This window comes from Rhizophagus irregularis, chromosome 17 (genome assembly GCF_026210795.1).
Source record: "Rhizophagus irregularis chromosome 17, complete sequence".
In the NCBI taxonomy this organism is placed as follows: Eukaryota; Fungi; Glomeromycota; class Glomeromycetes; order Glomerales; family Glomeraceae; genus Rhizophagus; species Rhizophagus irregularis.
In genome coordinates, this window is record NC_089445.1 from 1614913 (window position 1) to 1631065 (window position 16153).

Consider the following 16153-nt stretch of genomic DNA (forward strand, 5'->3'; position numbering starts at 1 on the left):
TAAGGTTATTATTTTTTTCTATTATATAGTAAACAAATAATGGATATTCCTAAGAAAACTGTGTAAAAAAAAATTTCAGAGAAATAGAATATAGCTAGTTTGTCCATTCAATTATTGATTTGGAATATTAAATGTAAATCAAAAAACTTTCACGTGTAAATGACGTGCTATAAATATTTTTCATATTGTTTATTCCTTTCTTGTGTTACAATTTCTTCTTCCGTTACAACTACTAGTGAATGATATTAAGAAGTATAAAACAAATGCTTTTTAAAATAAAATTTTTGCAAAAAGACGACGTGAAATTCGATGATGATGATTTATTATTATTCGCAAGCCAAAAATAACAAATAGTGCTTGAAGTTATGGAATGTTAGGTGGACCCACAACAAGCGCCCGTTTTTTTCTGCAATTTCTATTCAATATAAGTTTTTCTTAAAAATCTTTATATCGAAATACACTCCATAATCAATATTCGAAACATAAGAGGTTTTCTGTTACTTCAGAAGTAATTATGACGATTGAGTTGGTAATAACGAGAACGTTTGTTGGTAATGTTTGAAGAATTCTTTTTTTTTTAAAAAAAAATCATTTAGTTTTAAACCAAAATTACTTTATAATAGAACCAAGAAAAAAAATTAACACTACTATGATTGTTATAATCGTTTTCCCACATGCTGAATCTATTTATTTATAAAGAACCATAAATTAAACAATATGAAGACAAAAAAAAATTAATGTTATGTATGTAAAATTTTAATTAATTATAATAAAAATATTAAGTAAATAATATGGCTATAAATTAAATTTAGCTTGGCCGAATTATATTCAATTCTTTTAACTAAACGAAGCATATTATCGACATTTATTATTTAATCGATTAGAATATCGAGATCATGCGGAAAATTCCAGATGTCGAGGAATTCGACCCAGCCCTACACAATCGGAAGATATCTATTTTTACAATCATAATTTTCGCTTTTTTAATTTGTTTAACGTCACTATCTATTAAAAATCATAGAATGAAATAAGTCCATGTCATTATTACTTTTAGTTAAAGCAACGGATTTTTTTTCATATAAGTTTTTGCTCAAAATACATATCTTTCTAATACTTTATTAGGTTTATCTTATCACAATCTTTCGTACAGATGAAAAATGATGGTATGAAGAGAAAGAAAAGTAAGCTTAAACAAACTCCTTAAATTGGAGTTTAAAAACATGTCACGTGTGTTATTGTACTAAATCACAAAATTAAAATAAATTTCAATCAAAGTTGACATTCTTATTTTATACTTTATTGTACTTACCACATACAATAACTTGTTTATGAATATATACTGTAATAGGACCCAGAAATATATATATAGGGGTCAGGTGGCGAAAAATTTTTTTACTATGAGCTGTACGCAGAGACTTTTTATATGAGTAGTACGCATAATTGACACCTGATATTGAAAATCCTGCAAAAATACGCAAATAAAATTTCAGACATTAAGTTATTAATTATTTTATCATGGCTTCTATATTATAAATACTAATGTGAAAAATAGAATTTACCATTTTTTTAATAATATTTTTCTAAAATTTCACTTTTTAACCCTTAGAAATTTCTTACAATTCGGTTAATTAAATAAGTACGTACAGTAAATATATTATATATATAAGATTAGCCAAATTTAGGTCAAAAATACGCAAACTAATTTTTTACATATAAAAAATTTGATAAAAAATACGCAATCTTGATGACCTAACTATAGATGAAAAATTCTAAAATTGTACGCAAATCAAAACTTTACTCCGTCTAATTCCACTATGATGGCGACGCATCTGTGTACCCTACCCCTGTATATATATTTCTGGGTCCTACTGTAATACTTTTAAATTAATTTGTAAATTTTTTAAGCTTGCTTTATTTAAATATTAATAAATTTATTTCCTTTATATAATTTATATAATATTCAACTAAATTAATATTTTATAACTAATATTATTAAAAAAGAAAAAATATAAATATTGGACTCTAATAAGTTTTGAAAAATACCGACATTTAAATATCAAAATCAATTTCATGTTTAATATAACCTATATTCGTAATTTAAAGAAATTAGGTTATTTAGAACATAGTTTTTAAAGATATAATATTTTACTTACTTTCTTCAATGTTACATTGTTCAGAATTTACCAATTCAAATTCTTGCGTATTATAATCTAAATAAATGAAAACGAAAATAATTAAATTAAACATAAATTATATTTATTGAAAATACACAAAATATTTTACAATTATTTTCATTTTTGATTAATTTAATCTTTTTAACAATTTTGTCTGGAAATATTTTATTATTTAATTAGTAAATATTGAATGATTTTATATATAAAAATTTTGACTTTTATCATACCTTCATTAAATCTGTTTTCAAATTGATTGTCGTCAAACTTTCTTTTATCTTAAAGAATAAACTTATTAATATTACTTAAAATTTTTTAGCTAATAACTTAAACCATTAAAAGATATATCGTTTTTTTGATGACGATGAAATAGATCTAAATAGTAATGAAGTACTTCATTACTATTTTTTTTTTAATTAAAGTGAAATATTTAATACTATATTTACCAACTCCTGCAGTTATAGACTCGCTAATTTCTGATGATTTCTTAATTTCACAATTATTACTTCTCATTCTAACAATTCTTTTATATATATCAGTAGCATTTGGTCTTTTATTAGGATCTGAATTCCAGCATTCTTTCATTAATTCAATATATCCTTCGGGCGCATTTGTAACAATTGGTGGTCTTAAACCATCATATATTTCTATTATAAGTTCTGCATCATGACTTCTATTCCAAAAAGGTCTTCTACCTGTCATAAATTCCCACATAATCATTCCAAAACTATATATGTCTGATTATTTGGTATATTTTTGTCCTTTAAAAATCTCTGGGGCCATATAAGGAATTATGCCATAATTCTCTTTGTTATTATCATCATCTATAAATTCAATTGCAGATTTATTTAATCCCAAATCACCTAAATATACATTACGCTTATCACGAAAAAAGATATTTCCACTATGAAAATCTCTATGTAAAATATTTACACTATGTATATTAACAAGTCCATTTATTATATCTTTTAACATATACAACTTATAAGACCAACGAATATTATAGAAATCATTAGTTAAGTAGTTTATCAAATCACCTGATTTATAATATGGCATAATAATCATGATATCTTTGGTAACGGGTTCTTGAGTAATTCCAAAATAATTACTAACATAATTGAATAGTTCATATGAATTTTTATAATTTTTCTTTTTTTTCCAATTTAAAGAAAATTCATGAAATATCTTGAGCTAAATAATAAAAAGTTTATTAATTACTTAACTCAAAGTTAAGTTAATAAATAATTGTAATACCTCATTTAACTCCTTAGTTGTGATTTCTTTAGAATTATTAAGCTTTTTAAGAACAACTTCATAATTTTTTTTATAAGTAGGTTTGCAAAAACTTTGTTTTTTCTTACACCAATTATTTATTACTGGACCATCAATCCAAATAGCCTTATAAATTTCACTAAAGCCTCCCTCAGCAATAAATTTTACATCTTTAAATTGGTCATAGGGCACGAACACCATTTTTCCAGCTAATTTACTACTACTAGTTAGTGTATGCATAATAAAATCATCAATAACTTTGTTTCCACTTGGTATATATACTGATTTCGCTTTATAACAAACGCAGCAAATATGATGATTTTCTTCTAAAAGTTCTCTTCTTTGATTACATTCGCTGCATAATATTTTCGTTTTACGTTTACGATTGTGTTTAATTGTGGTTTGTGTTGGCATGCCTAAAGATGTGTTGTCTGATAATAAAAAATCAATTTTGTGTTTATGATTTATTAATTGATCCATCGTTAATTTTTTTTTAAAAAAAAAAAATTTAGCTCTTTTTGCTTGAGACAAAAAAGCCTAAATATATATGTTTTCTTTTAAGCAAGTTTTTAATCCGAACTCAGAAAGAAAATTAGAAGTTTATATTATAAGAATCGTGCTAAGAAATTCTAAATGATCAATCTAGAACTGTAACATGGAAAAGATTTTCGAATAGACTTTTAACAAAAACTCCAACAAAGAATTCTATAGAAGCGCCACATGCTGTGAAACAAGCACAACGTGAAAAAATGATTGGTATAATAAGAAAATATACAGTAAGTTACGCAAATTTCATAGAGAAACGACAGAAACGTGTGAAATAATTATACTGCGATTTGAACACGTAAATTGAACTAACCTGCTATTGTTACACCGATCAAAATTTGAGATTTTTTTCGTAGTTGAAAATAATGTAAATGATTTCGAAACCAAAATACTTATGTTCAGATTGCCTCCCGTATAAAAATAATTTGAATGTGTCTGTTGTAGAACTTGTGCCCGTCATAAATACGTTTACCACCACAAGCTACAATATAACAGTTCCCAAGTTCGTAAAAATAATTAATAAACTAAAAAAAATTAATTTTAAAAATTCTAAATCCTATATTTTTGTTGAAGAACCAATTACAATAATAATTTCCTATTTCAAAATCACCAAGATAAAACCAATAAATTATTCGTCACCATTATGTAGATCACTTCACGGGTAACACGCCACTATCCAAAATAAAATATTTACCGTCATTCTGGACGCAGTACATTTAAAAACACATACACTTAAATTAAATATAATACTGCGCCCCAAAATTAATAATTTCACTGGGAAATTTCGTCCTCTACACTGTGGCACACTGTGAATAACTTGATCGGATGTCAGAGTCATGAGAAGCCCAATCTGTTGTCACATACTCACATTTTTTTCTTTTGCTAATTAACCGAAAAAAAGTTCAATCATATTTCATTTTCATGCAGCAGAAACTATTGGTTAAGGTATGACAGGCTTTTTTTTAAACTATTGATACTAGTATTTGATAGTAAAAGTAATATACGTGTCATTAGACTTTTTAAACTTATTATCGTGATCTTTTGTAGCTAAATTTCCTTAAAAGTTATATAGAAAGTCGAAATTATCAAATTTTTAAATCAGAAATTTTATTTTAGCGACAAAAAATTTTAATCGTTTATACATGTATATAATATGATGTATTATGACTTATGAAACCCGTTAAATAATTCATTCTTTTATGTTATATATTATATAATTATAGACGATAAAATAATGTAATTTTGTAATTTAGTAATTATTTCATTTAAATATCATTCAAAGTTTATAAACTTATTTTTATCTAAAATTCGATTAAAAAAAAAAGACTCTATCATTTATCATGTATAGTTTCCACAAAATAGAAATATTATTAACTATAATTTACGATCACTTGCCAATTTTTATACTAATTTAGCGAGTATAACCTTTCACAATTGAGTCTACAGAGGATGCAGAGCATAATTTACTGGCTAATACTATATAATTATGCTAATTTTATGCAATACTACAAAACTCTATAGTATAGTAACAAAATATAGTATTTTAATTATTTTATGATTTGCGCAGAGTTTACTTCATCCATAATTGAATTTAAGTCATCCGAAATTTGACCACTAACATTACAGTATTAATGTGCTGATATGTGTTACATGAAAAAATTTAAAAAAATTTTCAAGTATTTCAAGAATATTTTAATATTTGTTATACTGTATAGTACGATGTAATATTTATCTGAGTATTCAAAAATTTGTATACTCAGCAAAAAATACAGGGTTTTGCAGTTCATAATTTTGCGGAATCAAACCAAAATCACGCTATACTGAACTCAGCTAGGCAAGTAGACTCAATTGTAAAAGGAATTACCGTAATTTAGCTCCACAATTTGTCTCACCAATAATTAACTATGAGAAGGTTATCTCGTAAACTAGTTAGCTGACGATATAAGAAGATTAACTATTAATTATCACTAAGAATTACACTGGCTCTTTCATCTGTCTATAAATAAATATATTAATTAATTAATTAATTCAAAGATTATTTTACATTATCTTAATCATTCAAAACTGGAGTACAGCAGCCGCGGAGCCGCCCGTTGCTCTGCGCCTTCGCAACGTTGTGACGACTCTATAATTTGTTGGATTAGCGCGGTTGCTCCTGGCATAATTGGCGTTTAATTTTACTTTCTTCTTCTGGAACACATAGAAAAAACCAAAAATGAGGCCTAACGACTGGTAGCTATTGCCTACTGGTCACAATTGGATTTGTAACGAGACGATGAATCTGAAGTAGTAGTATCCTATAAGTAACTTAAGTTGACTTACTGAATTTTTTGCATATATATACAATTAACACAGGCGTTTTATATCAGTTATCTCTGTTATCCTGCAGAAATTGATAACGAGATAAAAATTGCATGAACTGACCTGTCAAACTAGTAATATTATTGTCTAATGCAAAACTTCGTTTCCAATAATAAATATTTATTTATTTACAGCTGTTTTCATAAGTTAGTTACGGGACACTCGGCATTTTTGTTGTAAGACTCTGTAAAGGATAAAATAAAATGAAAACCATACCGCTGTACTCGGGAATCTAACGATTTGATTTTTACCTTATTCTGGATTTACCGAGTATTGCCGAACGTCCCAAGTGTCTCTTGGAATGTGATATTGTGTAATAGACCAATATCAATAATTTTATTGGGCACCGAAGTGAGCGTGTCATGCATGATCACATGATCAATAATCTTGTATTTTTTACTCTGACTATAGCAAACTCCATGGGAAAAAATCTTTTGTATGACATAATTTTTAAAAATTCCATCCGATCTTTCCCTGTTCCTTCTCTTCCTCTTTCTTATCATTTCCAGCGAAGTAACCTATTTTCTCTTTTTTTTATTTCTACTTCGTAGTTTCTTATCCATTCCTTTTGGTGTTTCAAGGATATTTTTTCAAAAAGTTTTTTTTAAAAATTATTTTACATTTTATTTAACTTTATTTTATATATTTTGCTGGTTAAGATACTTCTCTCACACACTTTTGGTGCGGTATAATGGTTGGGGTATAGGCCCTTGCTCTAAGTAGCTCTAAGTAAACTCGTCTTTAGTATGATTTACAGGCGGAAGTAAAAAGAGGTAAGAGACCTGTTCCTTACTGATAACACACTCGTCTCAGGATACCGAATCATTATAATTTAATGGCTAAATTATAATGAGGGTGCCACAAAATCTTCTCTTACATGGCAGGACCATGATAAGGATCCTCATACGCATACTTTATTGGAGGTTAGAGTTAAGTGGGGTGGTTAGTATCTGATTGGCGGCCCCTAATAAGGATTCCTTAATTCCTATTCGTTTTCTTGATGACAACTATTTATAAATTACCTTTTTACTAATTATTCGTTACAGTGACCCGTGTTACTCATACATCGGTGCTTATTGATTTTATAGGTATTTTTCTGATAATCAGTAGATCCCGAGTCTATAATTATTTTATTGTATTTAATTTTATCTACTGCTTCTGAAAGCGCACACTACGTAAAAAATAAATAATAATTTTTGAACTTGTTAAAGAATATTTATATTCTGATACGTTAATTTACAAACACAATATGGTGTAACTTGAGATACGCCACTAACAAATGTCTGAACTCCTAATCGTCTAAATTGTTAAGAATATATACTCGTTTTAATTATTTTTACTAAGAATATAATGATTACTATATACTGTATTTAAACTTAATACCGTCCCGTACAATCAATGTAATAATTTACAAAAACATTTAACTCGAACTCAGTAATAGTAATGTGTTTAATGTAACTTCGATAATAAAATTTTAACTGAATAATAAGTGATTATTTAAGGAAATGTGTGATTGGTAATACGACAATGATTTATCTTTTATGTATTGCTTATTAAGGATCTCTAGTTTTACAATAAAACATGATCACCATAGGAACATCTGTTCAGTTCTATCATTTTTTTCCAGATGCTTCAAAGGAAAACGCAAGGCCAAAAAAAGAGTACAAGCTTAAATTGCATTTTGAGTTATTTTGTAGCTTGTTTATTTTTTTCTTTAGATTTTAATTATTTTCTTTTTCTTCGCTTTATTTGAAAGGGTGAAAAGCAATTTTCTGAAGGTTAAAATGGATTGTTTAAACTTGTCGCGAACATATAACGATATATAATAAACACTGCCTCACATTAATTTAAATCTCTGATTAGTTCGGTTTAATACACAAAGACTTTGCAGATAAAAATAAAAGTAGTTCGATCTAAATGTAATTTATTTTAAACTAACTTATCAATAATTTTCGATAAAAAGTAAAATATAAACAATATAAACTTTATGAACACATAAAGGTTTCTATTCCCGATAATTTATTTTGCGTTAAGCCTTATTAAACATAATTTCGTGGTCATGCGGGAAACGGAAAATAAAAAATTTATTCGTATTAAATTGTAATTTTGTTCAGTCGCATCTCCAAAAAATTTTCATATTTTTTAGTCAATTTATTTACTTTTATTACGTACATTATGATCTTTAACTTTATTTAATAATTTAATACCAAATATACAATAAGTACTTATTGAGCTAAGAAAGCTTTGAAAAAGTACTTACGTTATTAAGTTTATTCATTATTTGGTCGACAATCTCTTTAAGTAATTTTTGTTCACGTTCACGTTCATCTTTTTTTGCTTCTCGGTTATTCTCAAGCCATGCCATTGATCTTAGTGCTGCGTCATGAAGTTCATTCTTTATATTATCAATATTCTAAATTCAAGTCCATTTTAAAATGAGATTAACTTTGATCAAGTAAACAGAACTTTAACAACAAACTGAGAAACTTACTTGAGCTACGTTAAGCAGGTTGTATGCATAGGATTTCAGGCATCTTTCTGCACGTTCTGCATGATATATTTTGGCTTCGTTAACTGTAATTATTAAAATAATTAAACTTAGTTATATTATTGTATGATTATTAAATGTAAATATTTAAATTTAATTCGAACCCATGCGCATGATTTTTCCCTTCGATAATCGTCCTTTGTCATTAGTGACGGTAATCTTATTTGGTCTTCCTGTTGTTTTATCAACAGCAGAAACCTATAATTGAATGGAAAGTTAAAATACAATTAATTTAATAAAATTATAATTCATACATAAATACAAACGTTCAAGATGCCGTTTGCATCAATATCAAAGGTAAACTTTTATTTGCGGAACACCTCTTGGAGCAGGAGAAATTTCAGATAATTCGAGTTCTCCGAGTAAGTTGTAATCTCTTGTTCGAGTACGTTCACCTTCATATATTTTAATTAATATGCTAGACTGATTATCAAAATTTGTAGATATAATTTCAGATTTCTTAGTAGGTATTTTAGTATTGCACTTAATAATTGGTGTCATGATGATATCACCAGTAATATCGATACTCAGAGATAAAGGTGCGACATCAAGTAAAAGTAGATCTTGAGTCTTTTCAGAAGTATCACCAGATAAAATAGCAGCTTGTACGGCAGCGCCATAGGCTGCGGCTTCAGAAGGATTGTTGGATTTGTCTGTTTTTTTACCATCAAAGAATTCAGATACCATTTTTTGAATCTTAGGAATATACGTTGAACAACCAACTAAGACAATTTTATGGACTTGACTTTTGTCAATTTTACTATCCCGAAGTATTTTCTTAACAGGTTCCATAGTAGAATTAAATAGATCTTGATTTAATTCTTCAAATCTGGTTCGCGTCAAAGAGGTACAGAAGTTAATACCTTCATAGAGAGAATCAATTTTAATGGAAGCCTGTGTTGATGTTGAAAGTGTACGTTTCGCATGTTCACATGCTGCTCTTAAACGACAGACAGCACGTGCATTCGATGAAATATCTTTGTTAAATTTTCTTTTGAATTCTTGTACAAAATGATTTACAAGACGATTATCAAAATCTTCACCACCAAGGTATGTGCCACCAGCAACGACTTTTACTTCAATAATCTTCTCTTTAATCATGGTTAAAAAAGAGACGTTACAAGTACTACCACCCAAATCAAAAACAAGAATATTTAATTCTCCAGTAGTTTTCTCATTCGATCCATAGTATTCAAAAGGAATGCCACTAATTGCTACAATCATTGGAATAAAGAAAGCATCAAATATACTACTTCGTTCATAAAATAGAGAATTATAAAAAGGTACATTCAAACTGTAAGTAATAGCCACTGCAGTTGGTCCAGTAATGATGCGAAGTACATCCAAACTGGCAATCAAACCAGCATCTTTTATAGCTTGTCGTTGAGAGTTATTAAAATAAGTTGGTACCGTAATTACAGCATTTCTAACTTGTGTGCCAAGAAATGCTTCTGCGGTCTCTTTCATTTTTACTAATATCATGGATAAAATTTCTTCGGGTGTGAAATCTTTTCTTTTTCCTTTGTATTCTACATTGATAACTGGTTTGCCATTCTTGTTTATAACTTTGAACGGCCAATGCTAAACATTTAATATTTGTATAGTAAAGATTATTGTCTTATAAACACTAATTTTCAATAAATAATTTTATTAAATTTTTTTTTTTATTGAGAACATACCTTCATATCAGATTGAACGTCCTGATCATTGAAATTACGACCAATGAGACGATGAACACTAAATACAGTATTATGTGGATTCATAACAGCTTGATTTTTGGCCGCTTCTCCAATAAGAATTGTATCAGTAAAAGCTACATATGATGGTGTTGTACGATTACCCTGGTCATTGGCAATAATTTCAACTTTATCATTTTGCCAAACACCAACACAGGAATATGACGTTCCTAAATCAATACCGACTGCACTCATGTATTTTTTTTTCTTTCGTTTCTATTGTATAGTAAAACAAGTAGATGAATTATTCCTAGTAAATTGGGTAAAAAAATTTCAGAGAAATAGAATATGGCTAGTTGTTAGTTAAAAAAATTCCCATCCAATTACCGGTTTAAATGTAAATCAAAAATTTTCACGTGTTACAAATATTTTTAATAAATTCACAATAACTGATAAGAATTGCTTTCTGATGGGCGTTTCAATTAGTAATACTTTGTTTATCCTTCTTGTCTTTTTCCCGCTAAACTAGTGGATTGCTTTTAACCGATGTTTTTTTGTTCCAGTTTCACAGTTAAAAAAATCCGATATACTGATCTTTTATATTATTTCACGATATAACGTATACCGATACAATCTTTCCGTCCCCTTTATAGTAACGTATATGAAAATCCGATATCTTAATATAGTTCGGGCTTTTCTTGCAAAAATAAATCACACAATTTCTTGTACTGAATTTTGTTTAGCATAATGTAGGTCGAAATTAGATGATTGACCAGCATTACAATCTACTATACCGATAATTTGAAATACCGATAGTCCGATATTTTTCCCCAAAACACCGGTATATATATAGAGGTTTGGCTGTACCTTCATAAAGAGAATCGATTTCAATGGAAGCTTTTATTGATGTTGAAAGTGTATGCACGACGGACAGCACGTGCATTGGAAAAAACCATCTTTATTAATTTGCTTTTGATTTTCTTGTACAAAATAATTTACAAGAAATCTTCATCACCAAAGTAGTGAGTGTAGCAATGGCTTTTACTTCAAAAAATTCCACTTCAATGGTTAAGAGAGATACATCAAAAGCTCCATCACCCAAATCAAAGACAAGAACATTTCGTTCTCCCCGCAATCAAACCAGCATCTTTTATAACTTGGCGTTGAGACGGAATCATTAAAATAAGCTGGTACCGTACTAGTTAGTAGTTACAGCATTTTTAACTTGTGTACCAAGGAATGATTCTGCGGTCTCTTTCATTTTTACCAATATCATGGATAAAATTTCTTCGGGTATGAAATCTTTTCTTTTTCCTTTGTATTCTACATTCATTAATATTAACTGGTTTGTCATCCTTGCTTATTACTTTGAACGGCTAATGCCAATATAAATTTCTTATTGTATCAATCAACAATTTTTTTAAAAAATTCTTTTTTTTTATTTAGAACATATCTTCATATAAGATTGAACGTCTTGATCATCGAAATTACGACCAATGAGATGAGGATTCATAGTAGCTTGATTTTTTGCCGCTTCAATCTCTGTACAGTACACGTTTCAAAACTTATATATAATATAATAGCTACTAGTACATATCATATCAATTTTTTGTACGACATAAAAATATAATATATTAAGATACGACATGTAATTGTTGAATTATTAATATATACTCGTTGTTCAAAGTTAAAATAATCAAAGAGTCACAGATAAAAGTTTATTAAGTAGTAAGGCTCGAAACATAAAAAACTTCTTTGTAATATTCGATTTTGTATTGTTGCGGTTTATCGTCATAAGGTACTCAAATGAGTTTATCACACTCTTAATCCTTGCGTCAGCAATTTTGGATGTAATGTAAACTCAAAAAAGGGTCGAATAATGAAGATTTTGCTTGCATAAATTGTAAGCTTATCAGATATTCTCAAAAAAAAAGATCTTGTTTCAATAAGGTAATCATTGTTGCCGCAAATACCTGACATCTTTTCTGTTAATAATAACAAATAATGCTTTTCAGATCATTAAGTACGTTCATACTAGACTTATTTAAAAGTTCCCATCAAAACCCTGTCTTTTTGTTTTAGAAAAAAAAATAAATTTTTTTCTTGTAAAATTTGTAGATAATTATTATTATTATTTTTTTTTAAAAAAAAAATCCTTTATTACGCTCTTCATTTGTGCCTTGCCCTCTTAGCTCAATTTCTTTTCTACTGAACAATAATCATTACGAAAAATCAAAACGTTGAAAGAAAATAATTTGAAAAGAGAAAGAATAGCCTCTGAAATAAACCAACTCTCATATAGATAAAACATATAAAAAAAATCACGATTTTAGTTATATACTAGTAAAATGGTTAGTACCTATGTAGTCTGTAATTAGTTTTTGTATATCACTTTTTTATATAATAAAAAGAATTTTCAGTAAAATATATAAATTAATGGAAAAGATTATTGGTATTTCTTACTAACATGCACATATTTATATATTAATGCAAAATATTTCAATATATTAATGTTTAAAGTGCAATACAATGAATTAAAACATAATTTTAGTAAGAAATTTTTAAATATTAATAAACGTGTTTATTAAATATATACATTTAATTTTAATATCTAATTAAAAAGTAAAATAAAAGATATTGTACTTTAATAGAAATAATAATAGTAATAGTCACATTATATATTTTGCAAATTTTTTGATTTACCACATTTTGAAATCTTAATTACTTACGGCCCTACCACAAGGGACTTCCGAAGAAGCGCACTATGCTCCTCCCATGTAAATTACGCATAGCACCATGCCGTACCACAACCAACTGGTCCTATCGTAAGACTGCAGCAGAAACTGGTACCTACGAGCTTACTAAAAGTAAGCGCCTATGCTCCAACCCTCGCATAGTACTATACCGCTCCAAAAAATTTCCAACCAGCCCTACTGTGAGACTGCAGCAAAGCTGGTGCTCACAGGCTTACAAAGTAAGCACGCTATGCTCCCACCCATGCATAGCATCATGCTGCTCCAACTTAAAGTACCCAATAAACTTACCTTTGACCCTACTTACCCACGCATAGAACTATACTGCTCCTAATTAAGAAAATTATGAGTTCTGAAAACAGAAAGTTGCATTCATTTTGTTATTCAAGCCTGGGACGAGGTTAATGCTAAAATGATTCATTCATAATCACACAAAAATTTTTCCCGATGTAACTGTTTATTTGAGAAATATTTCACGCCTAAAAAAAGACTGAAAAAAAGAGAGAGAAGTCCTAAAAAAAAGACTGAAAAAAAAAGAAAAAAAAAAAAAAAAAAAAAAAAAAAAAAAAAAAAAAAAAAAAAAAAAGAGAGAGAAGCCCTAAAAAGTCTTAAAAAGAGAGACCAAAAAAAAGGAGAAAACCTAAAAAAAAAGACCAAAAAAAAGAGAAAAGTTCTACCGAAAAAGAGAAATAGTTTTAAATTTTTTCCGATGTAACTGTTGATTTGAGAAATATTTCAGAGGATATTTGTCAATATGAAAACATGGTGCTTAGTGATCTTACAAATGCACTTCAAGCCCTTAATCTCCACTGAAAAAAAAGAATACCTAGAAAAAAAAGAAGATGGTGTCCTAAAAAAAGAGAAGACCGAAAGAAAGAGAAGACCTAAAAAAAGACTGAAAAAAAATAGAGAGAAGTCCTAAAAAGAAAGACCAAAAAAAGGAGAAACCTTAAAAAAAAAAGACCAAAAAAAAGAGAGAAGTTCTTGAAAAAGTGTAGAAATAATAAAAAGGAAGCAGGGTCTTTTATATATTTTTTTGTTATCTAAATACCAAAAATTCAAATCGGAATGACTCATGACTTATTTGGAATGACTCATGTATTTTTAGATTTTCTGATTAAAAAAATCAAAAATCAATATAAGCTCAGTAGTACGTGTAAATCACATGACTACTTTGCCCAATGTACGTAATACGAAATAAAATACATTCAGTTACTTTTTTTTTAAAAAAAAAAGACTTATGAAATACACAAAGTTGCCTTTACAAATAGAATATCCGTGACGGTTTGAAAAGAGATAATTTTATATTTTTTATACTGTATTTATATTATATCACAATTTTAATTAGTTAATTAGAACGCGTACAAATTGAATATCATATTACGTAATGGTCGAATTACTCTAAATGATACAAAATTTAATGTCGAAGTTCAAATTTTAGAAGTGGATAACGTTAAAGCGAACCTGCATGGAATCATATTATTGATGATCATGGTTAAAAATAATATTTCAATTGAAATAAATATAGAAAAATCATTAATCAACATAATAATAGGATATTTAGAAGAAGATAGTGATAGGAAAATGTTGAATAATAGATATTATGTTGAATTAAATTTTATGTGCCAGTTGATACGTGACAAAACTATACAAATAGAATGGAGTGAGTTTATGAATGATAAACCTGTTGATGATGATAATACAACATGTAACCAAGACACAATATCATTTTCGCTTGTAGATTTAGCTTATAATATTTATACGCTAAGGTGGAAAAAGAATATATTATATGGTGATTATAGGAATTATGTTAAGAAAATTAATCATATTAAATATAAGGCGAATATTCTGACATGTCACTATCTTGAGGATATATTTTATCGTAATGAACTACAAGAAATTAATTGGAAGAATACGTTTAATTTCGTTCAAAAAGGAATGTCATCAAGCAAGAGATTCACGAGTGGAGATGATAACGCTTTAAAATCAAAAATCTATTAAAAATTTTACCGACTTATACAATTTTATTTGAGAGAAATTGTGGACATATATTAACAGACATTTGTATGAGATGCGAATCAGTGGCAGAAGATTGGGAACATATATGGTCATGTGATGATAATGAAAAGTCGGAATATGAAATTCTAATAGATACATTAGTTGCTACTGAAGAAAAGTTCAAGGATTTAGACGAAGAAAGACATAAAATCGTCAGGACTTTAGCGAAAGAAATAGTTGATTTTATGATTACTCCATCCAATATATTAATTATAGGAAGTCAGTTACGAATTAGAGAATTAACTAGAGGAATTTTTAATAATGAGCTATACAAACTTGTAATTAAAAACCAGAACGACAAATGTTGGAAGAAATTTGGGAAAGTTGCTATTTAAATATACGTTCGGGTATATGGATACAAAGGTGTGAAAAGATTAATGAAATAGAAAAAGGAAAAGGCGTCACCAAAGGTGATAAAAAACGTAAACGAACACTATGAAGTTGAGGGGGACATATTAGATGGGGATCACGGAAAAAATATGAATAATTCAAAAAAACATCAATATAATATAAAAAGAATAAAAAAAGAAATTATAATGGAAAATATAGTTAGTAATAGTTGTTATTAATAGACCATATAGAGAAACGTGGGATTACGCCCATAGACAGATTTATATAATTTATAATGTTTAGTTTTATTAATTTTTACATAGTATATAATTTTAGTTTAGAGTTAGAATAGTCATTAGTCAGTGTTAAGCTTTGTTAATACATCCATAATTGATATGGAGTTAGTAGGTAGTATTTATACTATGATTTGCTTCTAAC

The 16153-nt window shown here is 28.0% G+C and overlaps 4 protein-coding genes across 4 annotated transcripts; 2 read left to right on the forward strand and 2 right to left on the reverse strand.

Annotated features, from left to right (window-relative positions):
* Window positions 1-2049: 2049 nt before the first annotated feature.
* Window positions 2050-3923, reverse strand: OCT59_009089 (uncharacterized protein; the record flags this gene model as incomplete). The annotated part of the gene is made up of 7 exons (XM_066133302.1): window positions 2050-2084; window positions 2154-2210; window positions 2284-2328; window positions 2402-2449; window positions 2618-2734; window positions 3209-3362; window positions 3426-3923. The coding sequence occupies 7 exons, from the start codon at window positions 3921-3923 to the stop codon at window positions 2050-2052; spliced, it is 954 nt and encodes a 317-aa protein (XP_065999752.1).
* Window positions 3924-8516: 4593 nt separating this feature from the next.
* OCT59_009090 (Hsp70 ATPase ssa1) lies at window positions 8517-10909 on the reverse strand. The gene is made up of 4 exons (XM_066133303.1): window positions 10578-10909; window positions 9003-10479; window positions 8842-8924; window positions 8517-8763 (listed from the first exon to the last, which is right to left on the reverse strand). The coding sequence occupies exons 1-2, from the start codon at window positions 10827-10829 to the stop codon at window positions 9190-9192; spliced, it is 1542 nt and encodes a 513-aa protein (XP_065999753.1). The 5' UTR covers window positions 10830-10909; the 3' UTR covers window positions 8517-8763; window positions 8842-8924; window positions 9003-9189.
* Window positions 10910-14818: 3909 nt separating this feature from the next.
* OCT59_009091 (uncharacterized protein) lies at window positions 14819-15328 on the forward strand (the record flags this gene model as incomplete). The annotated part of the gene is made up of 1 exon (XM_066133304.1): window positions 14819-15328. The coding sequence occupies one exon, from the start codon at window positions 14819-14821 to the stop codon at window positions 15326-15328; it is 510 nt and encodes a 169-aa protein (XP_065999754.1).
* Window positions 15329-15393: 65 nt separating this feature from the next.
* On the forward strand, window positions 15394-15720 carry OCT59_009092 (uncharacterized protein; the record flags this gene model as incomplete). The annotated part of the gene is made up of 1 exon (XM_066133305.1): window positions 15394-15720. The coding sequence occupies one exon, from the start codon at window positions 15394-15396 to the stop codon at window positions 15718-15720; it is 327 nt and encodes a 108-aa protein (XP_065999755.1).
* Between the last annotated feature and the right edge of the window lie 433 nt (window positions 15721-16153).